Source organism: Bos grunniens, chromosome 7 (assembly GCF_055505025.1).
Source record: "Bos grunniens cultivar Pamir isolate PY7600 chromosome 7, Bosgru_T2T1.0, whole genome shotgun sequence".
NCBI lineage: Eukaryota > Metazoa > Chordata > Mammalia > Artiodactyla > Bovidae > Bos > Bos grunniens.
The window spans coordinates 65340162-65367683 of NC_141171.1; the positions used below are offsets into that span (position 1 = coordinate 65340162).

The 27522-nt window shown below is 43.1% G+C and overlaps 1 protein-coding gene and 1 long non-coding RNA gene across 3 annotated transcripts in view; one reads left to right on the forward strand and one right to left on the reverse strand.

Annotated features, from left to right (window-relative positions):
• Nucleotides 1-608: 608 nt before the first annotated feature.
• LOC147369726 (uncharacterized) overlaps nt 609-27522 on the forward strand; it is an 80043-nt gene continuing 53129 nt past the window's right edge. For both annotated transcript variants that reach the window (XR_015167825.1, XR_015167827.1), the window contains exon 1: nt 609-723. This is a non-coding gene — a long non-coding RNA (uncharacterized LOC147369726). The remainder of the gene's footprint in view (nt 724-27522) is intronic.
• Nucleotides 24818-25226, reverse strand: LOC147369727 (small integral membrane protein 15-like). The gene has a single exon (XM_086412569.1). It carries the CDS (start codon nt 25084-25086, stop codon nt 24862-24864), a length of 225 nt encoding a protein of 74 aa, XP_086268695.1. The 5' UTR covers nt 25087-25226; the 3' UTR covers nt 24818-24861.

Below are 27522 nucleotides of genomic sequence, written 5' to 3' on the forward strand. Positions count from 1 at the left end.
ATATGCATACTCTCATTTAATCCTCACTGTTGTAGCTTCCCTGTATTAGTCAGCTATGGCTACAACAATGGTACACAACAAACTACCCCCTCAAAACCCAATAGCTTTTAATCAAAAGCATTTCATTTCCTAGTTCATAGGTCTGCAGGCCAGCTTGGGAGGGGCTTAGGTTCAAGCATCAGTCATTTCCAGGCTGACGGTGGTCTCCAGTCTGTTCCATGTGTGTCCTTATTCCCTGTAGACTTAGACACTTTGATGTTCATGTTCTTTCTGTGGTAGGTCATAGATGTAAGAACCAATGAACCAAACCTTGGAAGAACATTTATGGCCCCTGCTCACACCAAGTCCTTAACATTCCATTGGCCCAAGCAAGACATATGGTGAACAACAAACATAAAGTAAGAGAATATACTCCTGCGCACATATGTGCACTGCAAAGTCACATGGAAGAGTAAGGGTGTCAAGGACTGAGAACAACAATTGTATCTGCAACAGCCCCATTTTGGCTTGTGGCAAAGCCAAGGCTTCACACAGTTATTTGCCTAAAGTCACAAGTATATGACTGGGTTTGGGATCCAGCTTTGTCTGACACGAAAATTTGTATGTGTAGGAGTTACCCCACGCCCAAGGAGCGATGGCTGCACAGGTGCAGGAGGGCTGAGAGAGGCTACCCCACGTTCAAGGTCAGGAGGGGCGACGGTGAAGAGACAGCCCTTGTCCAAGGTAAGGAGCAGCTGTGAAGAGATACCCCACGTCCAAGGTAAGAGAAACCCAAGTAAGATGGTAGGTCTTGCAAGAGGGAATCAGAGGACAGACACACTGAAACCATAATCACAGAAAACTAGTCAATCTAATCACACGGACCACAGCCTTGTCTAACTCAACAAAACTAAGCCATGCCATGTGGGGCCACCCAAGACGGGTGGGTCATGGTGGAGAGGTCTGACAGAATGTGGTCCACTGGAGACGGGAAAGGCAAACCACTTCAGTATTCTTGCCTTGAGAACCCCATGAACAGTATGAAAAGGCAAATTAATAGCATACTGAAAGCGGAACACCACAGGTTGGTAGGTGCCCAATATGCTACTGGAGATCAGTGGAGAAATAACTCCAGAAAGAATGAAGGGATGGAGCCAAAGCAAAAACAATACCCAGTTGTGGATGTGACTGGTGATAGAAGCAAGGTCTGATGCTGTAAAGAGCAACATTGCATAGGAACCTGGAATGTCAGGTCCATGAATCAAGGCAAATTGGAAGTGGTCAAACAGGTGATGGCAAGAGTGAATGTCGACATTCTAGGAATCAGCAAACTGAAATGGACTGGAATGGGTGAATTTAACTCAGATGACCATTATATCTACTCCTGCGGGCAGGAATCCCTTGGAAGAAATGGAGTAGCCATCATGGTGAGCAAAAGAGTCTAAAATGGAGTACTTGGATGCAATCTCAAAAATGACAGAATGATCTCTGTTCATTTCCAAGGCAAACCATTCAATATCACAGTAATCCAAGTCTATGCCCCAACCAGTAATGCTGAAGAAGCTGAAGTTGAACAGTTATATGAAAACCTACAAGACCTTTTAGAACTAATATCCAAAAAAGATGTCCTTTTCATTATAGGGGACTGGAATGTAAAAGTAGGAAGTCAAGAAACACCTGGAGTAACAGGCAAATTTGGCCTTGGAATATGGAATGAAGCAGGGCAAAGGCTAATAGAGTTTTGCCAAGAGAACACACTGGTCATAGCAAACACCCTCTTCCAACAACACAAGAGAAGACTCTACACATGGACATCACCAGATGGTCAACACTGAAATCAGATTCATTATATTCTTTGCAGCCAAAGATGGAGAAGCTCTATACAGTCAGCAAAAACAATACCAGGAACTTGACTGTGTTTCAGATCATGAACTCCTTATTGCCAAATTCAGACTTAAATTGAAGAAAGTAGGGGAAACTACTAGACCATTCAGGTATGACCTAAATCAAATCCCTTATGATTATACAGTGGAAGTGAGAAATAGATTTAAGGGACTAGATCTGATAGAGTGCCTGATGAACTATGGACAGAGGTTCATGACATTGTACAGGAGACAGGATCAAGACCATCCCCATGGAAAAGAAATGCAAAAAAGCAAAATGGCTGTCTGAGGAGGCCTTACAGATAGCTGTGGAAAGAAGAGAAGTGAAAAGCAAAGGAGAAAAGGAAAAATATAAGCATCTGAATGCAGAGTTCCAAAGAATAGCAAGGAGAGATAAGAAAGCCTTCCTCGGCGATCAATGCAAAGAAATAGAGGAAAACCACAGAATGGGAAAGACTAGAGATCTCTTCAAGAAAATGAGAGATACGAAGGGAATATTTCATGCAAAGATGGGCTTGATAAAGGACAGAAATGGTATGGACGGAACAGAAGCAGAAGATATTAAGAAGAGGTGGCAAGAATACACAGAAGAACTGTACAAAAAAGATCTTCATGACCCAGATAATCACAATGGTGTGATCACACACCTAGAGCCAGACATCCTGGAATGTGAAGTCAAGTGGGCCTTAGAAAGCATCACTATGAACAAAGCTAGTGGAGGTGATGGAATTCCATTTGAGCTATTTCAAATCCTGACAGATGATGCTGTGAAAGTGCTGCACTCCATATGCCAGCAAATTTGGAAAACTCAGCAGTGGCCACAGGACTGGAAAAGGTCAGTTTTCATGCCAATCCCAAAGAAAGGCAATGCCAAAGAATGCTCAAACTACCACACAATTGCACTCATCTCACACGCTAGTAAAGTAATGCTCAAAATTCTCCAAGCCAGGCTTCAGCAATACGTGAACTGTGAACTTCCAGATGTTCAAGCTGGTTTTCGAAAAGGCAGAGGAACCAGAGATAAAATTGCCAACATCCGCTGGATCATGGAAAAAGCAAGAGAGTTCCAGAAAAGCATCTATTTCTGCTTTATTGACTATGCCAAAGCCTTTGCCTGTGTGGATCACAATAAACTGTGGAAAATTCTGAAAGAGATGGGAACACCAGACTACCTGATCTTCCTCTTGAGAAACCTATATGCAGGTCAGGAAGCAATAGTTAGAACTGGACAGGGAACAACAGACTGGTTCCAAATAGGAAAAGGAGTACATCAAGGCTGTATATTATCACCCTGCTTATTTAACTTATATGCAGAGTACATCATGAGAAACACTGGGATGGAAGAAGCACAAGATGGAATCAAGATTGCCAGGAGAAATATCAATAACCTCAGATATGCAGATGGCACCACCCTTATGGCAGAAAGTGAAGAGGAACTCAAAAGCCTCTTGATGAAAGTGAAAGAGGAGAGTGAAAAAGTTGGCTTAAAGCTCAACATTCAGAAAATGAAGATCATGGCATCTCGTCCCATCACTTCATGGGAAATAGATGGGGAAACAGTGGAAAGTGTCAGACTTTATTTTGGGGGGCTCCAACATCACTACAGATGGTGACTGCAGCCATGAAATTAAAAGACGCTTACTCCTTGGAAGGAAAGTTATGACCAACCTAGATAGCATATTCAAAAGCAGAGATATTATCTTGTAAACAAAGGTCCGTCTAGTCAAGGTTATGGTTTTTCCAGTGGTCATATGTGAGAGTTGGACTGTGAAGAAAGCTGAGCGCTGAAGAATTGATGCTTTTGAACTGTGGTGTTGGAGAAGACTCTTGAGAGTCCCTTGGACCGCAAGGAGATCCAACCAGTCCATTCTAAAGGAGATCAGCCCTGGGATTTCTTTGGAAGGAATGATGCTAAAGCTGAAACTCCAGTACTTTGGCCACCTCATGTGAAGAGTTGACTCATTGGAAAAGACTTTGATGCTGGGAGGGATTGAGGGCAGGAGGAGAAGAGGATGACAGAGGATGAGATGGCTGGATGGCATCACCGACTCGATGGACATGAGTTTGAGTGAACTCCAGGAGTGGTGATGGACAGGGAGGCCTGGCGTGCTGCAATTCATGGGGTCGCAAAGAGATGGACACGACTGAGCGACTGAACAGAACTGAATATGTTGAACTCTGCTAAGGGCAAGTCAAGCTAAGCCCCACAGGGAGGAGGGTCCTGAAGTTCAGCCTCAGAGGCTCCTCCACCACCCAGCACAGTGCAAAAGCACCCAAGTTAACCAGAGATCACCTGTCTGCTCAAGGTCATGTCATGGGTCAGTGTCAAGGAGACCTTGGAACTCAATTCTTCATGCTTGTTGCACCATTCTCCCTGGATAGAACTGTGTGCTCTTGGCTTTAAAATATCACTGAACGGGTCCCTTCTCTGAGAAATTTTACCCATTGCAATCTACCCAGAGGTTTTCAAAGCAGGCCCAGGAGACTCAGAGGTGACAAATAGTTCCGTTTTCACTTCCTGGAAATTTCTTCTAAATGCACCTATTCTGCCATCCGTATCTGTAAAAGGAAAGATGAAGTTCACACCATTCAACTCCCAGCTGTTGCCATGGAGCCCATCCAGACACCAACACTCGACAACTCTGGCAGCTTTTGCAATGGAATCAAAGGAGGGGGGGATAATCAGCAGGGGAGCAAACTCTTGTTTAAATGCAAATACTTTTAAGAGGAAGCAATTGAGGGAAAAGAGATTATGAAAACCCCAGTCAGGAACATAGAGTTGGGACACAGGCTGATAAGCCACTCCAGTACCCCAGCGGGATAGTCCCTGCTCCATCTCCCGCCAAAGTGGGAAACTCATTTCCAGAAGCGATTTGCCAACGGTATGCATCCCAGTCACTCCTAACAAGGCTCTTAGAATGGAGCAGAGCGGACTTCCCGATGGGCAGAGAGTCCGTCAGAGCCGAGGGATGCCAACAGGAGAGCTGAGCTGATTTGCACTAGAATTTAAAGTGAAGGAAATGAAGGTTGAGAATCGGGGGCCCAAGAGAGAGGTTTCAGAAGCAATGTAGGTACATCTATGGGGCTCCCCAGAAGGGAGGAAGCATCTGGGGACATGGATGGCTGGGAGAACATCTGAAAACTCAGAGGCGGCAAGGCTTTGGATCTAAGTAGATCTTTCTAATAAGAATTATATATTTCCATTTGCTAATTTTGTTTTTATTAAGAATAAAACTGTTTTTAGCTTGAATTTGCTCAAGGATTTAGCCATAAAGGAGATTATATCTTATAATTATTTTGTACCAAGGATGATTTTGTCCTGTAATCTTTTTAAAAAGATACATTCCAACTAAAACTCATTTTGCATCTGATCTCAAGGAAAGGGGGCAGACGGGAGGCCTGGAGTGAGGGGAATAGCTGAGACAACTTGGAATCGCCCCTGCCCCGTTGGACTGTGTTGAGGCACCGTTGGGCTGTGGGTGTCATGTAGGCACATAGATAGAGGCTCTGTGCATCTCTCAAAACACAGTTGTCCGTAAGCACTGCAGGGAAGGACCCAGGAGAGAAGCAAGGGTCACGGAGCCAGGGCAGCTCACCATCCAGGCCATGATTTCTAGTAGGATTCCTGTGACTTGGCAAAAGGGCATCAAACTAGGAGTCAAAAGACCTGAGTTTGAGTCCTGCTTTAATATAATCAAGCCATACAGTATCGGGAAGTCATTGCACTTTTCTTAGCTTTGGCCTCAGTTTCTGAATCTCTAGACCAGGGTGGATGAGAGCACTAAATTAGATGACCGGGGTTTTCCCCATCATTCCTTGAGTGCACAGGTTATAAACTGAAAACCTGTGGATCACATTCTGGCTGCAGCCACACCTTATTTGCACAATGTTTTTTGTTTGTTTGTTTGTTTTTTAAATTGTGAGTTGACATTTTCAGATTAAGCAATCTCACCAAAAAATCCAGATTTCTGATTTCTTTTAAAAAAATTCAGATCTGGCAACACTGAGACCTACAGAGTTACAGTCAGCTGAAGTAAACTGACCCATTTAGAGAGAATGTACAGTCTTTATTTGGCTTCAGTCCTCATTACTCCATGTGTCCCTAACCCTAGGGCCAAGCATCAGTTGCCTATTTATCAGAGAAGCTGTTTTATCTTACTGCAGATAAAAATTTGTAAAACACTATATATTTAATCTTCATGATGACTCTAAGCAATAGGCATTACCTTTCTCCCACTTTATAGATAAGGAAACAGAGACTTCTCACTTTTCTACCTAAATGGAACTATCCATGCTTTACATTGATTGGCACTTGCTCAAAGCCACACAGATAGTAAGTGACATAGGCCAGGTTTGTTGTTGTTGTTGTTCAGTCACTCAGTCCAACTCTTTGCAACCCCATGGACCACAGCATGCCAGGCTTCCCTGTCCTTCAGCATCTCCCAGAGCTTGCTCAAACTCATGTCCACTGAGTCAGGCCAGATTTGAGTCCATGCTTGTAACTACTTTGCTATCCTGCTCTCTGTGTTCTCAGTCATGTCTGACTCTTTGCAGTCCTGCCAGGTTCCTCTGTCCATGGAATTTTCCACGCAAGAATACTGGCACGGGTTGCCATTTCTTTCTGTAGGGGATCTTCTGACCCAGGGATCAAACCCGTGTCTTTGTGCCTCTTGTGTCTCTATGCATTAGCAGGTGGATTCTTTACCTGGGAGGCTACACTGCCGGTCTACAAAAGACACCCTTAAACGTGTTAACTTTAGTCAGATCACAGCGCTGAGGTTCAGGGCCGTGGCAGCCCGCCTGAGTCCTTTCTCCCCATCTCACTTATTGCTAGAGATAAGTGACCTGCACAAGGATCAAAGCCATGAATGAAAAAGACAAAGAAAAATGAGAGCTGAAGGGGCCCAAGGAGATGATTCAGTTGGAGGTCTGCATTTTAAGAAGGGGAAATAGACAATTGGAAAGGTTAAATGACTTGCTTGTGGTCCCATTTTGCTTAGAAATATCAATGCTAGGACTAGATTAGGAAAATGAAGTGAGGAAATTAATTAGTTTGCCACATATATTTTGGGCTCCCAAACTCAGATCTGGAAGTATTTGGATGTTACATTTACAAAGGGATTGAGAGGGAGTCAAAATTACTGGGGAGTTGCCTCCTTTTTCCCCTTTGCTCTTTTTTTTTTTTTTTTAAAGAATTTTTAGTCTTTATTGAATTTGTTACGATATTGCTTCTGATTTATGGTTTGGTTTTTTGGCCGTGAGACATGTGGGATATAGTTTCCAGACCAGAGACTGAACCTGCATTGGAAGTGAAGTGTTAACCAGTGGACCATCAGGGAAGTCCCCTCAACCCTTTAATCTTGACAGAAATTGTCCCCAGAATCTTAGCAAAGAAGTAATGGAGCTATTTCACATAGTTTCCTTTCAGAAACATAGAATGTCAGAAGAAGAAATGTCATCATCTATGCCAATCATTTCATTTTACCGGGGAGAAAACCAAGACCCATCGGTAAGGGGACTTGTCCAGAGCTAGACAGGAGCCATCCCCTACTTCGCATTCCTAGCTCACATCACTTGGTGCTGGTGCTGCCATTCGCTCCTCACCCGCTCGGCTTGAGTTTCTTCTTGGGAAGCATTTTAATGATGTTGTTCAGAGGCTCTGCGCCTGGTTCCTCAGGGGCTCACGATGTTCTAAAAAATGCTCACAGCTGGATTAATAAGAGAAGCAGCACCTCCAAATTCCTTCACTTCGGCAGGAGGGCAGGGAACGCAGCTGTTTCTGTCTCCGCATCCCAGATGCTCCTAGGGAGGCAAAGATGGTCCTTGCTTTCCCGCCTGACTAGAGTTCTGTGTTGGGCATATAGATGTCTCCCCCTCCAAGCAGCTTCCCCTGACTCCCCACCGGAGTCAGCAATCCCTCCTCTGAGCACTGTCTCAGAGAAGCTATGGCCCACTTGCAGACTAGCTATTGCTGATCCTGTCAAAGAAGCTAGAAGCTGTCTGAAGGCAGGGACCAAAGCTGACTCATCTCTGTCCCCCAGCTCCCAGCAACAGTGTACCTTGCCTAGTCATAAAAGCAGTTGCTGCCGTTTATTGCAGAAGTATAACAGACCAAGTTCTAGGCTAATCACTTTATCTTAAAATGTCATATTTTATCTCAATGAATCCTCAAAGCTGATCTCAGATGATCTCAGCCTGCAGCAGCTTGAAACTAGAATTTGGTTGCTGGACAGAGATTGAGGTCAGGCCCTGGGCAGTGATAGCACTGAATCCTAGCCACTAGACCACCAGAGATCAGTGGCCAGTGACAAGGCCCTGGCCTGTCAGCTGTGTAGACAGGAATTTCCACATAAAGATGGAAAGTGGTGAAACAAAAGTGTTTATTAGGAGGAAAAAGAGTACTTATAGATACTGCTATTGGCTGAGTCCTTTTGCTATTCACCAGAAACTACCACAGTATTGTTCACTGGCTATACCCCAATACAAAATAAAAAGTTTGAAGTTTGAAAAAAATTAAAAATAAATAAAATGGATAACCAACAAGGACCTACTGTATAGCACATGGAACTCTGCTCAGTGTTATGTGGCAGCCTGGATGGGAGGGGAATCTGGGGGGAGAATGGATACATGTACATGTATGGCTGAGTCCCTTTGCTGTCCACCTGAAACTGTCATAATACAGTTAACTGGCTATACCCCGATATAAAATTAAAAGTTTAAAATAAATAAAGTACTTTGAGATCTTGGGGCGGGAAAGAGGGTGTGTAGATAGACACATGGTGTGCTGAGAGAGTCTCACCCTTGTGGTAGTTTGAATCACTTTTATTGTGCATTTTCTTCTTGTTTCCTTTGGCTAGTCATTTTGATTTTCCTAATTCTGAGTCTGTATTTTGTATATCTCATGATCCTCCCATGTATGCGTGCGTATTTCTTAGCCAAGATGGATTCTATTGAAGAGGCCTATGGGTAGGTTGACATCACTTACTGTGAGGTGATATCCCCTCTTTTGACTTCCAAAGAGCCTTTCTGCATACATGTAGTTAGGGAGGTCTCCTTGACTTCAAGGTTGAGGAATATGTGGTCTTTTATCTATTGTCTGTGCAGGGTTCAGCTCCTCTTTCACTCCTGCTATTTTGGAGTATCTGTCCACAGGGGTTAGACAGCCTGGGGCCCATCTATCTCCTACCTCTAAGCCACTCTGCAAGGAAGGTATTTCTATGCCCCTTTTATGTCTTAGGACACTGAAAGTTAACCTGTTCACAGACCTTATTATGAAATTAATAAGTTCAAAACTCTCCCATTAAGTGTTGCTCTCCTTCCCTCGCCCTTCACCCTCTTCACCTCCAAAGTCCTCATACTTAATCAGCTTTCTTCTGCCTCGGGACTTTACCTGAGCAAATGCTTTATGTCCATCACACTCCGTCTCTCACCCAGTTAATTCTCAGCTCAGCAGGTTTTCCTCAGCACGCCCTCGCCTCACCCCTGAACTAGCTCATGCCCTCTTGGAATTAGCTCTCATAGCTTCCCTGACTTTTCATTTCTGGCATTTGCTACAGTTTGTGATTCTATATTTTGTGGGATTATACAGTTTCCCTCTGTCTCCTCCATCGCTATAAGCTCCTTAGGAACAAACTCCTTATCTATTCGGCTTGTCATTTTGTCCTTGGTGCCTGACCAACTGCCTAACATAAAGTAGGCACCCAGAAAACGTTTACTGAATGAATGACCACCTGATCTCTAAGCACATGCCCTAATCACCATACAAAGTAGAAAAAGCAGATGTTCATGAATGACTGTATCAATGAGAGAATGGATGGAGGAGGTAATCAGCCGCAAAGTGCTAGCTAGGAAAGACCAACTGCCTGGCTAGCAGAAAAAATGAAGACCCAACAGGCTCCTGGTTCACTTTCAACAAAGTAGGCTTCTTTATTAACAACAAAGAAAAGAATTTGGCCTTCACTTTCTCTTTTTTTTTCCTTCATTAAACTTTTTTTTTTTTGTTGGAGTATACTTTATTTACAACTATGAAGAACAGTATAGAGCAACCATGTGATCCAGCAATCCCACTCCTGGGCATATATCTGGAGAAAACCACAATTCAAAAACATACATGCACCCCAATGTTAATTGCAACACTATTTAAAATAGCCATGACATGGAAGCAACCTAAATGTCCATCAGCAGAGAAATGGATAAAGATGTGGTACACATATACAATGGAATATTCCTCAGCCATAGTAAAGAATGAAATAATGCCACTTGCAGCAACATGGATGGACCTAACAATTGTCATACTGAGGAAAATGAGAAAAAGACAAATATCATATGTTATCACTTATATGTGGAATCCCACTTTTTCTTTTCAATCACTGCTGGGAGCCCAGAACAACAATCAGCTGCAAATGCAAGACCAGGTCAGCTCATTTCAGAAAGGAGTCTTTAAGGGCATCTTTATTACTTCCTCCAAGCACTTTATACCCAGCCTCCCAGAACAGCTGCCTCATCAGCCCAGCCCCTGTAATCATGTGGGTGATATATATATATATATATATATTCCGCCCCCCCCCCAAAATTGGGTTTTCGAACTTCCACTTAAAGGAAGATGAAGGGAGGAAAGTATGACCTGAGGCAACAGGAAAATCAATAGCAGGCTTTCAAAGTCATTCTGAATGAAAGGCCCAGAGGCCACAGGATAAAAAGGAAGGGGAAGAGAGCGGGGTGTGCTGCAGGCCCCCCAGGTCTTCTCAGAAGGGGTGCTCCCTTTGCCCGGGGGGTGGGAAGAAATTGGCACACTCAGATAGAAAGGGTGGTGGGATAGAGCCCCAAGCCTAATGCTTATATACAGACTTATAGAAAGTGGAGGCTGGGAGGCTTCTATGAGATGGAGTACGTCCTAGCCTTTCATTTTATACCAGCCAAAAGCCCAGAAAGGTCCCACAGTAAATCAACAAAGGGCCTGGACTAGCACCCTGGGTTCCTGATTCCCATACTGAGGTCTTTCCATTACATCAAGAGAGTCCACTGTGATAGGCACAACAATGTCCCCCAAAGATGTCCATGTCCTAACCCCAGAACCTGTGGATATGTTACTTTACATGGCCAAAGGCTTAGCAGATGTAGTTAAGTTGGGATCTTGGGATGGGGAGAATATCCTGAGTTACCTGCATAGGACAATGTCATCACAAGGGTCCTTAGGAGAGGGAGCCTGGAAAGTCAGAGTCAGAGAAGGAGACACGATGACAGAAGCAGAGATGGACCCAGGCAGCCTCCGGGGGTTGGAAAAAGCAACGCAAGGGATTGTCCCCCTACAGCCTCCGGAGGAACCATAGCTGCCAGCCTTTTTTAGACTCCTGACCTCCAGAATTGTAAAGTAATAACTCTGTGTTGCATTAAGCCACTAAGTTTGTGGTAGTTTGCTACAGCCACAGTCAAGAACTAATATATCCTGTGATACCTCTCAACCCGCATGTTAAGGTTGCAAATACTCCAGAGACAGGAAAAGTCAGGGAGTGCACCCAGACTTGAGTGGCTGTATATCATAGTGGTTATGAGCATGCTCTGCAGAAACAAGCCCAAAGGCCATCCACTAGATGCACTCTGTATACTCACACACTGCCAACAAGCATATGACAGTTCAAAAGAACAAATCTCTAAAACAGGCAATGACATGGGTGGAGAGAAAGAACAAGACACTGGAGGGGAAGAAGCAAAGATACAAAAGACTATGTACTAAATGACTCCAGTTGCACAGATTACAAAAATTCAAGCAAGAATCTCTAATGATAAAAATCAAAATGGTGGTTACCTTGGAGGGAGAGTATCAAAGATAGGAGTGATAAAACAGCCAGCTGGAGCCAGAAGTGTTCCCTGTCATGATCTGCTTACATATGGTTCAGTTCAGTTCAGTTCAGTTGCTCAGTCGTGTCCGACTCTTTGCGACCCCATGAATCACAGCACGCCAGGCCTCCCTGTCCATCACCAACTCCCGGAGTTCACCCAAACTCTTGTGCATCAAGTTGGTGATGCCATCCAGCCATCTCATCCTCTGTCATCCCCTTCTCCTCCTGCTCCCAATCCCTCCCAGCATCACGGTCTTTTCCAATGAGTCAACTCCTGGCATGAGGTGGCCAAAGTATTGGAGTTTCAGCCTCAGCATCAGTCCTTCCAATGAACACCCAGGACTGGTCTCCTTTACACACAAAAATCCACTGAGCTTAGGGTTTGTTCCCTTTCTTCTAAGTTACTCTGAGTTTAGTCTCAACTCAGTGGCTGCCTAACTATGATTTTGAGCAAGTTACCAAGCTTATCCATGATGCATTTCACTCCTGTGAAATGGGAGTATTAACAGCTCCTATCTCACAGAGTTATTGTGTACACAGAAAGTGCTTACCACTGCACCTGATGCACGGCAAATGCTTCCTAAATACCTGTGGTTGTTCCTCAGGTGTGAATGCAGGGGTGAGCTGCAGCCAGTGCCCACCTGCTCACAGGGGCTGATCATGTGCTTCACTTCTCAACTCCGCAACGACACATTAGGCTGGAAATGCAAAATCGGCCATGGTGGGAGTATTTACATCACAGCTGGCCCACATGACCAATCAATGCCTTTTGTGTTGCCCTGTTTGGAAAGCCTACGTACTTCTGTGTATTAATACATGGCTGACCCCAGCCCTCTCTGGACAGAGTTTCACTTTAGGAAAGGGGGAGAAGAGATGGAGACGTGTGGTGAGGAAAGCAGGACCTGCCACTTCTCCTCTCCTCACTGGACCAGGAAGCTGGAAAGTACTCAAGGAGCCAGCCCTGAGAGACTTGAGAATGGGCCTCATGACAGCCTCAGAGTCCCCCACCGATGTCTCTTTTCTCTCACTCCTGGGCTTTAATTACATGACCCAGCCTTTCAGAACCCATCTCTGCTTAACATGCCCCTTGTGAGAGGCCTGACCCACCTCCCCACCCACCCCCTAGCACCAGGGACCCCTCTAACCAACCTCTCCCCACCTTCAGAGAGCTTGTCCAGAGTCACACTCTCTTTTCCTTCTCTGTCTGGAGCCAGCTGCCATAAGATCCTCTTTGAATCCTCTCTTTCTCATTCTTAATGTCTTAGCTCAAGTGTCACCTCTTCAGAGAAGCCCTCCTTGACCACTCTCCATCACTCTCTGTCATGTTACTCGTCACTGAGGGAAGTTCTTGTGTGTGTGACTGCCTATGTTATTAGTGTCTGATTCCCAAGCAGGACGTTAATTCCAGGATACACACTATTTTCATTATTCCTATTTTATATATCAAGAAACCGAGGACCACAGAAGTTAGGTAACTTATCCATGGTCACACCTCCAGGAAGTGACAGAGCTGAGATTTGATGTGCTTAGCTACTCTGCCGTGATGGGCTGCCAGGAAAGCAGAGCTGTGTGAAAAACTGGTGAGTCCATAAAAAAGACAGGTCAGCAGGAGCCTAGGTTGGGTGTGGGGGTGAGTACAGGACACCACTTCCAAGCTAAGAAGCTTGATAAGAGTATGACTGGAAGTTTGAAGTCTGACATCTCAAGACCTGTGAGTAACAAGGCCCGAAGGAGGCATCACAGCAGTGCGTGCAGAACGTGCCTTTATTCACTTATTTATAGAGGATGAGAAATTAATCAAGGGCCCATGCTTTGAACTGCCAGCACCTTCTCCTACAGCAGTAGGTTGGCAGGTGTGATGAGCCGACGCTGAGGAAGGAAGCCAAATTCTGTTTTTCCACGAGACTCCTGGGTTCCCTGCTACAGGGCCTTCCCCAAGTCAGGAAGTCAGCCCTTTGGCCAGAGAAGCATCAACTCCACGCAGGAAACAGGGATCAGACGTGGGAGTGGGTGAAGATAGCTGGGGCAGTGAAAAGAGTGCTGGGCAGGAGGAATTCTCAAGCCCCATGGGCCCATGTCCAGCACTCAGCACAGTGCCGGCCATGTACTGAGCACTCAGGAAATGCTTTGTGGCGGTGGTCCAGCTCTGTGTGACCTTAGGCAAGTCACAGTCTTTCTGAGTCTCCCATCCCTCGTATGCAGAAGACAGATGAAAGAGTTGCCTATGGAGCCCTCCTCTCAGAGAAGGTGGGAAATGCCCAGCAGGGCTTCTCAGCTGGCGCTAGTGGTGGAGAACCTGCCTGCCAATGCAGGAGACGTAAAAGACTCGGGTTCAGTCCCTGGGTCGGGAAGATCCCCTGGAGAAGGAAATGGCAACCCACTCCAGTGTTCTTGCCTGGAGAATCCCATGGACAGGGGAGCCTGGCAAGCTGCAGTCTATGGGGTAGAAAAGAGTTGGACACGACTCAAGCGATTCAGCATGCATGCACAGCATGGTGGTTGAGGCTCATAAATGCTTATTGAATGACTGTTGTGCATGTTAACCATAATAACCTTGAAGAATGTGAGTTGCTATTTCAACAGCCATCTGAAAATGTGATAAGGTGTCTGGGCAGGTGCCGAGCTCCCCTCACTGGGTTCATTCCAAGAACAGCCGGGAGAGGAGACAATAGCCTGGAGTGCCGGCTCAGGCTCCCTTATATGGGAGGTGCTAGTGAGCGAACTGGCTTCTGAACCCAACAGTGAGAGTTCGAATCCCAGCTCGGCTACCTGTTAGTTGTGTGGTTTCAAGTTCCTTCCTCTCCTGGATCCTTGGTCCCCTCATCTCAAAAACTGCAATAATAGTACCTGTCTTGTATGATTGTTTGGAAAGTTCCATGATATAACAGACAAGTAACTGACTTAGCCATTAGCATGAAGTGGCCTGTTTTCCTTCTATCTGTGCCTCTGGTTGTACTGGAATGGATTGCCATTCCCTTCTCCAGGAGATCTCAATCCAGGGATCGAAGCCAGATCTCCCACATTGCAGGCAGATTGTTTACCGTCTGAGCCACCAGGGAAGCCCTCAGATCCATCACCTCACCCATTTGGTGATGATCACTTCGGCAGACGCCAAACATTCTGGTCATTTAAAGTCCATTTCTTCCCTCTTCCTAGTATGTGTTGAACCAATGGCTCAAACAGGACCAGAGTGGGCAGAGGCTTGGCCTGCTCCCTACATCTCAGAGCAACGTCCACCTGCCTCCCTTTCTGATTCTCAGGTCTCTCCTTCCTCCTCTGCCATCTGGTATCCAAGGTGGGCAGCTGCTGTGTCACACACTAGACCTCCTGAGAGTGGAGGGAGATGTCCCTGGCTTCTCAGAGGGTCAACGATTATCCACGAGGTGCTGGTGGTCTCTGAGGATGTGGTGGTCCTTGTTTTGGTGATGTGTCTTTTTTTCTTAGAGTGGCATTTAACTTCATGTAAAGCCAACTCTGCAGACTCCCCTCACCCCCGCCCCTGAGAGCCTTCAGGCTCTGCCACTCAGCAAATGTCCACCAGAGAGTGACCTGTCAATCTCACCTTCTTACAGTAGCCCCCACAGTGCAGGAGGGATTCCCCTGGAGTCCTCCCAACCCCTCACCCTTTAACTGGCCTCTAGGGAGTATGGTAAGAGGGAGGGGGAGGGAGGAAGACTCTCAGGGGAACATTGTTCCCCACAAGCTGCAACTCTGCCTCTCTCCTTGCCTTTCAATTGCAAACCAGAGGGGGAATGCAAAACTGGTTACAGGTAGCTGGACCAATCTGCTGCTTTCCAGTGGGCCCTGCAGAGGGTGTCTCTGCTAGCAGTCCTCATCAGAACTGGAAGAAAGCAGCACGTCCAGATTCTCAGCTCTGAACCTTAGACCCACTTTTAGAGGGAAGGCCAAATTCCCTCTTCATCCTGTAAGGCAGAGAAATGTTTACCGCAGCCAGCAAGAAGCGCCCACCTCAGTCTTGCTCCTAGCTGCTTGACTCGCCTCTCCGATTGCCGCCTCTTTGACCCACATGTCCCAGTCTTCTGATCTCCCTCCAGTTTTTCCAACCTGCCTCCAGGTTCTTTCACATTCCATCCCCTCTCCTTCCCCTTCGTCTCTTCGTCTCATTTAGGACTCAGCTGGAAGGTGGCAGCCTCAGAGAAGTCCTTCCTGACCATCCCCACATGAGGCACCTGCACTAGACATTCTCATAGCTCCCATCCTGTCCTGTTATAATAGAAGGCATTTTTCTCACAGGCTTATTTTTCAGCCCCTGCCTCTAGAATGAGGAACATGTCTATTGAGTTCTCCCAGGCCTTAACTGCTAACACAGTGGTTGGTACAAAGGAACTGCTCAATATCTATTTGTTGAATGAAAAAAATAAAATAAAATAAAATTAGCTGTTCTTTTTAAAGGCAATTTGCTTGTGACACTCCCGTATCCAGGGGTACTGGGAGGCCTAAAGCCTGGAGAACTGGCAGTCCTCTGCTCTTCCCTCTGAAGAGGCAAGGAAACCCCAGAACAGTGGGCAGGGCTCCCCTTGCCCTGCCTTTCTGCAATGCTGCCTTGGGGTGCTTGCCACAGTAGATTTGATGAGGCCTAGGGGAGCTAGGAGGAAAGAGAAAGAAAGAGACTCAAACCCAACTCTATGAAGCTAAAAAGTCACCAGGGCCTTTTTCTCCCTTAATGTTTGAGGTCTCCCTCCCTGTGGCCTGTGTTAATGGGGTGTATCTGAGAATAACCAAGATGGTTAAGGGCTTGGGACTGAGTCTGTGGCCATTAACCAGCTAACAGGTGAGAAGGATGTGTGGGCCAGCACTCGAACAGCCGCAAACACCACTGGACTGTGCAGCAAAGCAGATCTTCATTTTCAATCCCTTTCTCTGCCACCCCTGGTCATGTGACCTTTGCTAAGTCAGTGAAATTCTCAGGACTTGATTGGCAAATAGTATTCTTTCGTTCCATGAATATCTGTTGAGCACCCACTGTGTGCCAGGGCCAGAGACTTCATTCTTTGCAATTTCCAGTGTTTTTAAGGAGAATTGCTGACTCAGATGCTTCTAGGCCCTAGACAGGTAATGGAATAAAGAGGTATGGGGAAAAGTGTGATGTGTCTGCTTGGTCTAAAGATGACAATTCTCCCTGAAGTTAATTTATAAAAACTTGCTAGTCTCGATAAAAATACCTTCAGATTTTTCCTGCAGCTAAACATGTTGATTATAAAGTTCATTCGGAAGAACAACAAATAATAGTGAGAAAAATCCTGAAAAAGAAAAACAAAGAGTGGGGGCTAGCCCTACTAGACACTAAAACATGCTATGAAACCTATATAATTAAAATGAAACAGAACAGGAAGTCAGAGAAAGACCCATTCATATGCAAATTTAATATTAGATAAAGACAATAGCTGAAATCAGAGGAAAATGATGGACTTTTAAATTATATTCAGATCATTGGAAAGCCATATAGAAAAAAATAAAATTGCATTCATTTCTGTCATACATTAGGATAGATCCCAAATGGATCAGAAATGTAAATGTAATAAAGGAAACCATGCAAGTACTAGAAGAGAACGTTGAATTTCTCTGTAGCCAGGGAATGGGGAACTCAATCCTATGACTTAAAATCCATAAGCAACAGGGGAAGTATAGCTAAATTGATTATATTTTTTAAAATATTGGCATGGCAAAAGTTGTTATAAGCAAAGTGAAAAGATAAACAACAAACTGGAAATAATATTTGCAACTTACATCACAAAGAGATCATACATCTAATATATAAAAGAATTTCTAAAATTACAGGAGAACACCAATAAGCCTATAGAAAAAATAGGCTAGAGAATTGTACCAATGGCCCACAGAAAAAGAAGTGGAAGTGACTCTTAACCTTTTGAAAGGTGCTCAAGTTTGCTCATATTAAGAGAAATTCTTATAAAAAGAAAAGCAAAATGATCAAGATGGCCCACTAGTAAATTAAACGCCTACCAGAAAAAAGATCAAAACTCTTTTCAGGAATACACCAAATCCGAGGCTCAACAGCATATTATCCACAATACCCCTTATACAATCAAAAATTTTGAAACCTGTGAAGATACAAGAAAAGGAGACCATACCAGGAAAAAATAATAGTAATCAAGAGAAACAGGTGCAGAGACAACACGGATATTATAATTCATAGAAAAGATCTTTAAAATGTCTACTATAATTACATTTTTAAAATTATGAGGAAAATATAAATATAATGGATGAACCTATAGAAAAATATTGGTAAAAAAATGCAAACTATAAAAAATGGGAATTTGAGAATTGAAAATATCTGAAGTGAAAATTTCAGTGGGCAAAACAGAAGATTGGGCACTACAGGAGATAAGATCAATGGACTTGGATATATAACAATAGAATCAATTCAAAGTGAAACAGAGGGAAAAAGCTAAAAAAAAAAAAAAAATGAACAGAGCTTCATTGACTTTGGGATAATATCAAGCAGGCTACCATATATGTAATTAGGATTCCAGCAGTAGAGAAGATTAAGATTGAAAAAGAAAAATAAATTGAAAATATAATGACCCAGATTTGTTGAAAAATACCAGTTACCTTCAAAGAGCTCAATGGACCTCAAGCAGGATAAACACAGGGAACATACAAGCTACATTATAGTCAAGCTGTTTAAATCAAAGATACAAAGAACATTTTTAAAGCAGCCAAGGCCAAAACATACAGTATATTGTGGAGAAAAACAGAAAATCAACCACTTTTATTAAAAACAATTTGAGCCAGAAAAGAAATATAAAGACATACTCAAGATGCTGAGAAAAAGAGGAGAAAAACCACCCCGACAATCTAGAATTTTATATCCAGGGGGAAAGCCTTCAAAAATAAAAGCAAAATAAAGACATTTTCAGAACAAAAGCTGAAAGGATTTGTCATCAGGAGATCCGCACTGCAAGATATACTAAAGTTTTTCAAATGAAACATGAATGTACCTGAAGAAATGAGAGATGAAAATAATAAATATATACAGAAATAGAAAAGGTTTTTCCCTCTTTTTTTAATTTTTGAAAACATAATGGGTGTTTTAAAGCAGAAGCATTAATGTATTGTAGAGTTTATAACATATGTGGAAGTAAAATGTATGATAACAGAAAGGATGAGCAAGGAGTAAATGGAAATACACTGTTGTAAATTTTTTATATTGCATGTGAGTTGATACAGTATTAACTCTAAGCAGACTATGGTAGGTTAAGGATGCTCACTGTTTCCACAAATCAACCAGATGTAAAGCAGAGAAGTCTAGCTCAAAAGTCAGCAGAAGAGACAAATTAGAACCAAAAATAATTAATTCAAAAGAATGCAGGAAAGGAGGCAAAAGGAAGAACATATGAAAATAAAGCAAATAGCAAGACTGCACACATGAAACTAAACATATCAATAATTATATTACTTCATGCTGCTGCTGCTGCTAAGTCGTGTCAGTCATCTCTGACTGTGCGACCCCGTAGATGGCAGCCTGCCAGGCTCCTCCGTCCCTGGGATTCTCCAGGCAAGAACACTGAAGTGGGATAGACTGAACACTCTAATTCAAAGGCAGACATTTTCAGACTGGGTAAAAAGGCAAGACCCAACTACATGCTGTCATCAGGAAATGCTCTTTAAAATATAAATGATAAGATGGAAAGTGAATAATATGAAAAGATATGTCATGCATTAGTAAGCATAAGAAGGCTGGGGTAGGCAAAATTTCTTGGATAGCACACAGAAAGTACTAACCAACTATGAAATATTGATAAATTTATCTTTCTCAAAATCAAAATCTTTGCTCATCAAAAGATACCATTAAGAGAATGAAAAGGTAAGCCACAACTAGGAGAAGCTATTCATAATATGTAAGTCTGACAAAAGATTTTCATCTAGAATATATAAAGAACTCTTGTAACTATAACAAAGACAATTCAACTTTTTTAATGGCACAACAATAGAACAGACACTTTCCAGAGGAAGATATAAAATGACAAACAACTGAAAAAGCGCTTTATGTTATTAGTTGTTAGGGAGATGCAAATTAAAACCATAATGAGATACAACTGCAAATCCTTCAAAAAGGTAAAATTGAAAATATGGACAACTTCAAATGTTGCAAGGGGCGCATGCACAAGAGAGAGAAAGAATCAAGCAGTAGATTAAAGAGAGTTAAGTGACATGTCAACCAAACCAAATACATAGAGCTCAGAGCACATATGGATACAAATTAAGATACCGAAAAAGAAATATTTTGAGACAACCGGAAATAGGAACACTGAAAAGGTAATAATATTAAGGAAATATTCATTTTCAAGGTGATGATATATTGTTTTTATTTTATTTTTTATTGAAGTATAGTTGATTTACAATATTGTGTTAGTTTTAGGTGTACAGCATAGTGATTTTGGCAGGCTATATTTCCTTATAGTTTATTATAAGACAATGGGTATAATTCCTGTGCTATACGGTATATCCTTGTTGTTTATCTATTTTATATATAATACTTTGGATTTGCTAATCCCATTCCCTTAAATTTTCCCTGCTCCCTTCCCTCTCCCTGTTCAGCCACAAGTTAGTTTCCTATATCTATGAGTCTGTTTCTGTTTTGTATATACGTTCATTTGTATTACTTTTTAGATTCACATATAAGTAATAGAGTATTTGTCTTTCTCTGACTTATTTCTACTAAGCATGATATTCTCTAGGTTCATCTATGTTGCTACAAATGGCAGTATTTCATTCTTTCATGGCTGAGTAATATTCCATCGTATGTATACATATATATCACATATCACAACTTCTCAATCCAATCATCTGTTGGGCACTTGGAGTCTTCAAAAGAGTTCTTGGTTTTAAATATATATACTGAAAGTTTTACAGATGAAATAGCTGTAGGGAGTTTGAGAAATTAAGGGAATGAACAAGGAAAAACACACAAAGCCACAAGCTTTATTGCATGATGCTCAGACAGTTGCATGAGAGGGGAAGTCCACCATGGCATGAGACTGTCCAGAACGTAGGGTGGTGTGCGGGAAGGGAAGGCTCAGGGGATAAGAGGATCAGAGAGGGGATGGAGGTGTCTAGATGTAGTCTGCCCCTCATCATTATGGTGGGGAGTCTCTGGGTCAGGGAACTTGGAAGGCCCCTTGGGGGTTTCATAACCACAAGGCCCTATCTTATCAATGATCAGCAGGGGCTGGGTGAGGTTTCCAGGGTATGCAAAGCAGGTGGTCTCTAAAAATCTAAAAATCTGCTTGTTTGGGATGTTTTGAAAATAACTGGATGTGTAAAAATTTGAGTTTGGCTTCTAAACTAATGGGTCTCAATCTTTAGTGAAAAAATAAACCTAGGAATCCATACACAGAGGCCATCTTTGACTACTTTATAGCAATATATAACAATGTACCATTTCTCAGATGTTCTTCAAAGTAATCTGGGAGAGAGGAAGTGGCTGGGAGTAATGAAAGAAGATGGGCTATGAGCTGCTAATTGTTGAGGCTGGGTGATGAGTATATAAGTGTTCATTAATATTCATTATACTTTTGTAAGGGCTTCCCTGGTGGCTCAAACGGTAAAGTGTCTGCCTGCAATATGGGAGACCTGGGTTCGATCCCTGGGTCAGGAAGATCTCCTGGAGAAAGAAATGGCAACCCATTCCTGTACTCTTGCCTGTAAAATTCCATTGGCTGAGGAGCCTGGTAGGCTACAGTCCATACTGTCTCAAAGAGTCGGACATGATAGGTTTGAAGTTTTCCCTGTAAAAGATTAAATACTCCGTGCTTTTTTGTGACCCAGGAAAGAAGGCACAGATGTCTCTCTTTCAACAAAATCTAGGTCTGAAAACCCTTCCCAAGTGGCTTGGCTTTCCTCTGGAGCTTGAAAGAGTTGCTTTTCTGGAGACCTCTCCTAAATTTCAGTGATCTAGAAGAACATTTGAGTCCCTAGTCCCTCGACAGGGATTCAGCAGGCACCAGGAGAGAATAGAAAGAGTAACAACAAGGAGAGAACCAACAGGACATGGAATTTAGGTAGCTAGGAGGGTGAAGGAAAGGAGGGAAGCAGAGCAAGGTCCCTCTCCACACACACACACACACACACACACATACCCCAAGACCAACTTTTCTTTCATTCTTCTGTTCAATCGCAAACCCAGGCAAGGGCACCTGGGAAACATTCCTCCCAAGTAATTTGGGAGCAGGGAAGTGGGCAAGAGTAATTTTGCTAGTTATTGAGACTGGCTGGTGGGTATGCACTGGGTTCACTGATACTCTGTACCTTTGTATAGGTTCAACATCAGCCATCCACTTGCTGTGTGACCTTGGGCAGATTCCATGCTTTCTCTGGGCCACCACTTCCTTATCAGGACTCTAACTTCATTTACAAAAGCTGCAGAAATGGCTACTCAGGGGTGCAAGGCAAAGGGCTTTGTCAGGGTCACACATTTTATCAGAAATGTTCTTAACTGAGAGATCAGTAAGCGTTAGGAAACAGGAGGGAGCTGATGGGGAAGAAAAGGAATAGGGTGGGAAGCAACACCGCAAGTCATGAAAGATAACAGAACTTGCCGTGTGTTCCCAGCTGGATAAAGAGGGAGAGATGGAGCCATGGGCATCATTTAGAGGAACACTTCAGTGCGACAACGTAATAGAAATCACCTCATCTCCTCTTGGTTCCCCGAGCCTGACTCTTGAATCATCAGTGAGTAATGATGTGGAGCCCCGCAGGCAGACACTCAGATCTGGATTTGAGCGAACAGTCCTTTGATTTGTTTTCGTTAAGACTAACAGTATCCCTGCAGATCCTTCACTTCAAAGACCTGAGAGTTTGGGAGCTAAGGGCAGGCAGCTACTGCACTGGGAAACGAAAACAACCGAAAGGGCTTTTTGCCATCGGTGCCAAGGTGAACTCTGGCTTCAGGCTGTGGATTCAAATCCTAGCTTTACCACCTCCTCCCTGTGTAACCTTCAGCAAGTTTCTTAAATTCTCACCACCTCCTCATCTGTTCAGCAAGGTTACTTACATCCCCAACCCAGAGTCTTAAAAGAGCTAACCTACATAAGGTACTTTCTCAATGTTAACTGTTATGAAAAAGTAAACAAGCCATAGCCTCTGCTGGCGAGGAACTCATAATATACTAGGAAAGATCAAGCTAGGACAGAAATGGCAGTATTGGAGGTAGAAAGTCCTAATGTCTCAAGGGTAGAAAAGATGAAGTGTCACATGCATACAGAAGAGAGAAATGATCATTCTTATGGTCAAAAACAGGGCACACTCCCGGGGGTAGTGACAGTTTTAGCTGGACTAAGGATGGATAAAGTTTGAGCAGCAGAAGCAAGATGGCAAGAGCAAGAGAGAGAGAGAGAGAGAAGCAGCACAGAGAGGCTTCCTGCAGAGGGAGGTGTGTTTGGAAAGATCAAGACTCCTATCTGGCTAAAGAATAAGGATTTGTAATGAAATGTGGAGGAGATAAAGCTGAGAAGTGGCTGGAGCTGGCTTCTGGGCTGGGCTTTTTTGGGGGCAAGGAGCAGAGAGACATACTCAAGTTCACCTAGAAAACCAGAGGTATTTTATTTATTTAAAAAAATGTATTTATTGATTTATTTGGCTATGCCGGGTCTTAGTTGTGGCACTCTGGATCTTTGATCTTCGTGGCAGCACATGAACTCTTAGGTGGCAGGTAGGATCTAGTTCTCTGACCAGGGATTGAACCCATGCCCCCTGCCTTGGAAGCACAGAGTCTTAGCTATTGGACCACCAGGGAAGTCCCATCACCAGAGACATTTTAAAGGAGAATTACAGAAAAACCCCAAGAACTGGAGAATAGGGATTTTTTTTTTTTAAGTATCAAATTTATTTCAATATCTAGTTTCATTTTTAAATTAAAGCTATTGGACAATTTTTTGCAAATTAAAATTCATTATTAGAGGTGAGGAAAACATTAATAAGCTATTAATTACTGAAAACAAAATTATCAACCATGCATTTAAAAAAGCCATGTTAAAGAGTAAAAAGTTCCAATTATACTATTTAACTGAAGGAAATATCCTTTACCTCTTTATTTCTAATTATAACATTCTCATTTTGACACAATTTACACCTTTTTCACCCAATTAATACAATGCAAACAAAATTTTTCCAAATATTAAGAGGATATTGTTTACCATTTATGACATATAAGATAACTGTAACTCTTTAAAAGTTCCTTAAAAGAAAGTTGAAATTTTAATTTTCACTGTGAATCTGTCTGATCAAAAAGTAAAGGACATAACCACCACATGAATTAAAACAAAGAATGGAATAAAAAACAAAAGTGGTATCTATATAATCAGCAAATTATCTGATAAGACATGTTAACTACTTCACATTTCTACTTAGCATAAGTGAGAATAAACTGGTTCCAAGGTTTGGCATTTTTACTCTTAAGCTTTAAATCATAGTGTTACTCTACTCAAGTCATCTCTAAGAAAATGGCAGTGTTCATAAGTACAAAAATGATTATATCCAGTAGGTGGTATTCTACATAGTCAAGACAATTCTTTATAAAATTAGATTTTTAAAAATGCAGACTATCTGGTAATTACCAGTATCTCAAAAGCTAAAATAAGAAAAATACAGATAATAAAGAAGTACTCATTGAATAATATTATTTTGCTTTGAGGAAACCAGAAATGATTCTATTCCAAGAAATAAGTAATAATGATAAAGAGATGTAATTAATACACCATGTATCTTTTAAGCCAAACCACGCTTTTCTGCTCAGAACAACTCTTGATTTTTACATTCTTAATCTTTGTCCAGAACAGGACATTTTAAGCCATTTTTGAATAGAGTTGATAATCTAAAGCCACTTTTCTTCACAGGATGTTTTCATTTTAGTATTCACACATAAGCTGCAAAAAGGCAAATGAAAGTCAGTTATAAGAATCTGTAGCATAATAAATCCCAATTTACAGTAACTGTCAACAGAGTTCTATGCCGAAGCCGAAAAGTTGCTACAGTACAGGTGAGAACTGACATTCTTCCACAGACTCAGACTTCATTTAGTAATACTGTCATAAGATCCAAAAAGAAACCTTAATAGGTCCTTTCAAAGATGCATAATTTTCCGAACAATTTTCCTCTGGATGCACTGCCTGTTCATTCCTTCAATCCTTTTTTAGTCGTTTAGCTTTTGCAATATTTTCTTGACGTTTTTGTTTCTTCTTTTGCTCCTTTTCCCTGGCCTCAATCATCTTGGTCAATTTCCAAGACAGCACAGCACTTGCTAGAAACAATGGAGTCAGAGCCAAAATAACTGTTGTAAGGAAGCCATATGGGTCCTTTGCAGCCCATTCCACAACATACTCAGCCCAAGCCTTTAAATCAAACATCTTCGTGGAGGCCTTATGCTTGAGTAGTGGTCTCTAATTTTGTCCTGGGATTATCAGCCAGTCACAATTTCAGATGACCTTTGGTTGGCTGTCTTCTTCTTTAACTTCACCAATACACTTCTGAGAGAAGGTTTAAATTCTATATACTCCAGGCCGGAAGCAGGAAGGCAGAAGCCGAGAATAGGGATTTTTAATAGCATTGGTGTTTTGTAGAGATTGCCTGGTGGGGTTGTTTATTTAACAAGGATCCCCAGTCTAGGTGCTAAGAACAAGGTCCCCGCCCTTGAGGGCAAATAACAACCATGGAAACAAATCGGTTTGACAATTTCACATAGTGAAAGTGTTGCAAACAAAATAAAAAGCAAACTACTGGGACGAGACTGTCAGGGGTAAGGGGGTCAGCACTGATCAGGGGTGGAGGGGGGGAGTAGGAAGGTGCTCTCTGAATTGAGACCTGAGTGGCGGAAGAGCTCGTTTGCAAGGATCCAACAGAGCCATGAGCTCAGAAGTCCTGAAGTAAGAGTGAACAGTCTCGGACTGGCAGCAGCGGAAGCCACATGTAAGGCCCCATCATGAAAATGCCAGTCTTCTTAGCCATGGTAAGGGGGTTGGAATTTATTCTAAGAGTGAAGGGAAGAGATTCTAGGGTTTTAAGCAGAGAAGTGACATGATCCTTTGGGCAGGTTTCAAGTCAGTCCCAGCTCCATGTGGGTTTGCATCATCATGGAAGGCCTGGAAGCAGGATGACTAGCAAGGAAACTGCCCCAGCGTCCAGGCACAGGATCGTGTGTCCTGGGTCCAGGGGAGCTCTGGGGACCTTGACAAGGGGGTGGTTTGTGCATCTTCCCAACAAGGGCTTTGATAAATAATTTACGACACGTCTGAGGTACTGCAGACACAGCCATGGTGCCGATCTGAGAACATTGCCAGGAATAGATGTCCCTGGACATACTATTTGAAGAAAAAAGCATATTGCACAACCACACAGATATTCTATAAGCCCAACTACATGAAATTAAACACTCATTTCTGTATCAGTTTATCTACATGTAAAGAAACCTCTGGGAAGATACTCACCAGTGGTTTTTCTGAGAAGTTTGTTTTTGCTTTCCATTTTTTTTAAAACTACATTCTCTGATCTTTTCTGAGTTAAAATGTTATCAGTGAGTGTGCATCATTTATGCAAAAGCCTAGTAACTTTTGTCAAAAGAAAAACAGATGGAAGGAGGGAGAGACAGAGGGAGGGAGGGAAGAACAAGGAAGGAAGGAAATTAAGAAAATTAAAGACCAATCCCTCTGTGCCCCTAACCCTGACACAAACACACGCAGACATGCACACACATCAGAGGGCACATACACACACATACACACACATCAGAGGGATGCAACAAGGGCCTGACCACCTCCACATATGACCGTCCAAGGACATCACCAGAGCCCTGGAGAGTTCCTCTTTGGAGAGCATGATTAATCCGGCTACAGCAAGGCTCGGGCACCCAGAGCAAAGATGCATCACTCCTTGAGAGGCCAGCTTTGAATTTCAGAGGCAGAAAGCAGAAGAGGTGCCTTTGAAGGCTCCCCTCCCCACCCACCTACATACACACTGGGAAGCCGCCAAACTGCCTTTAACCACAGTTGCCAGGACATCCAGGGGCAGGAGGCAAGTGTCTGAGTGGAAACAAACCAGACCCTGGGGAGGGCAGGACAGAAGGGAAAGGGGAGAAGGGGAGCAGGTGTGCTGGTCCACGGAGCTTAGTGAGCGACTCCTACGTGTCACTTTTTGTCCCTTGGCATCTATGGCTATAAGCTTCCAGCCCCCGGGTGTGTTTTATTTGACCCACAGTGTTCAAAACGTTGAAATTGGGAGTTATTACATAAAGTTCTAAAAATTGGGAGTTTTTACATAGAGAGCTGAATTTCTGATTTTTTTCTTAGAAAAGTAGGAAAATGCCATTCCTTGGGCCTGCCTCCCCACAGGGAAATAATCGGGTGGAGACAACGTGCTCTTGCTGGCCCCCACGCAGTGATCTCTCTTCTCAATTGCTTCCCTGGGCCATAATAGACCCATGCCTTTGCCACCTAGGAGAAGGCAATGGCACCCCACTCCAGTACTCTTGAGTACTGGAAAATCCCATGGACAGAGGAGCCTGGTAGGCTGCAGTCCATGGGGTCGCTAAGAGTCGGACACGACTGAACGACTTCACTTTCACTTTTGCCACCTAAGATATTTAACAGCTCCTTCCCTCCTTACACGTACCTGTGATGGAGGAACTGTGTGCATTTTACGGAAGAGGAAGCAGGTTCAGAAAGGTTAAGTGATGTGTTCAAGATCACACAGCTTTTAGTAGCAAAGCAAGAATTCAAAGCTGACTTCAGAACCTATGCCCTGACCAGTGAGGCAAAGTCACAGAAGGAGTAACCAGTGAGTCATCTCCC

What these genes read in the sequence shown, in the direction of transcription:
- LOC147369727 (XM_086412569.1), bottom strand. Translation starts at nt 25,086, where the DNA reads ATGTTTGATTTAAAGGCTTGGGCTGAGTATGTTGTGGAATGGGCTGCA.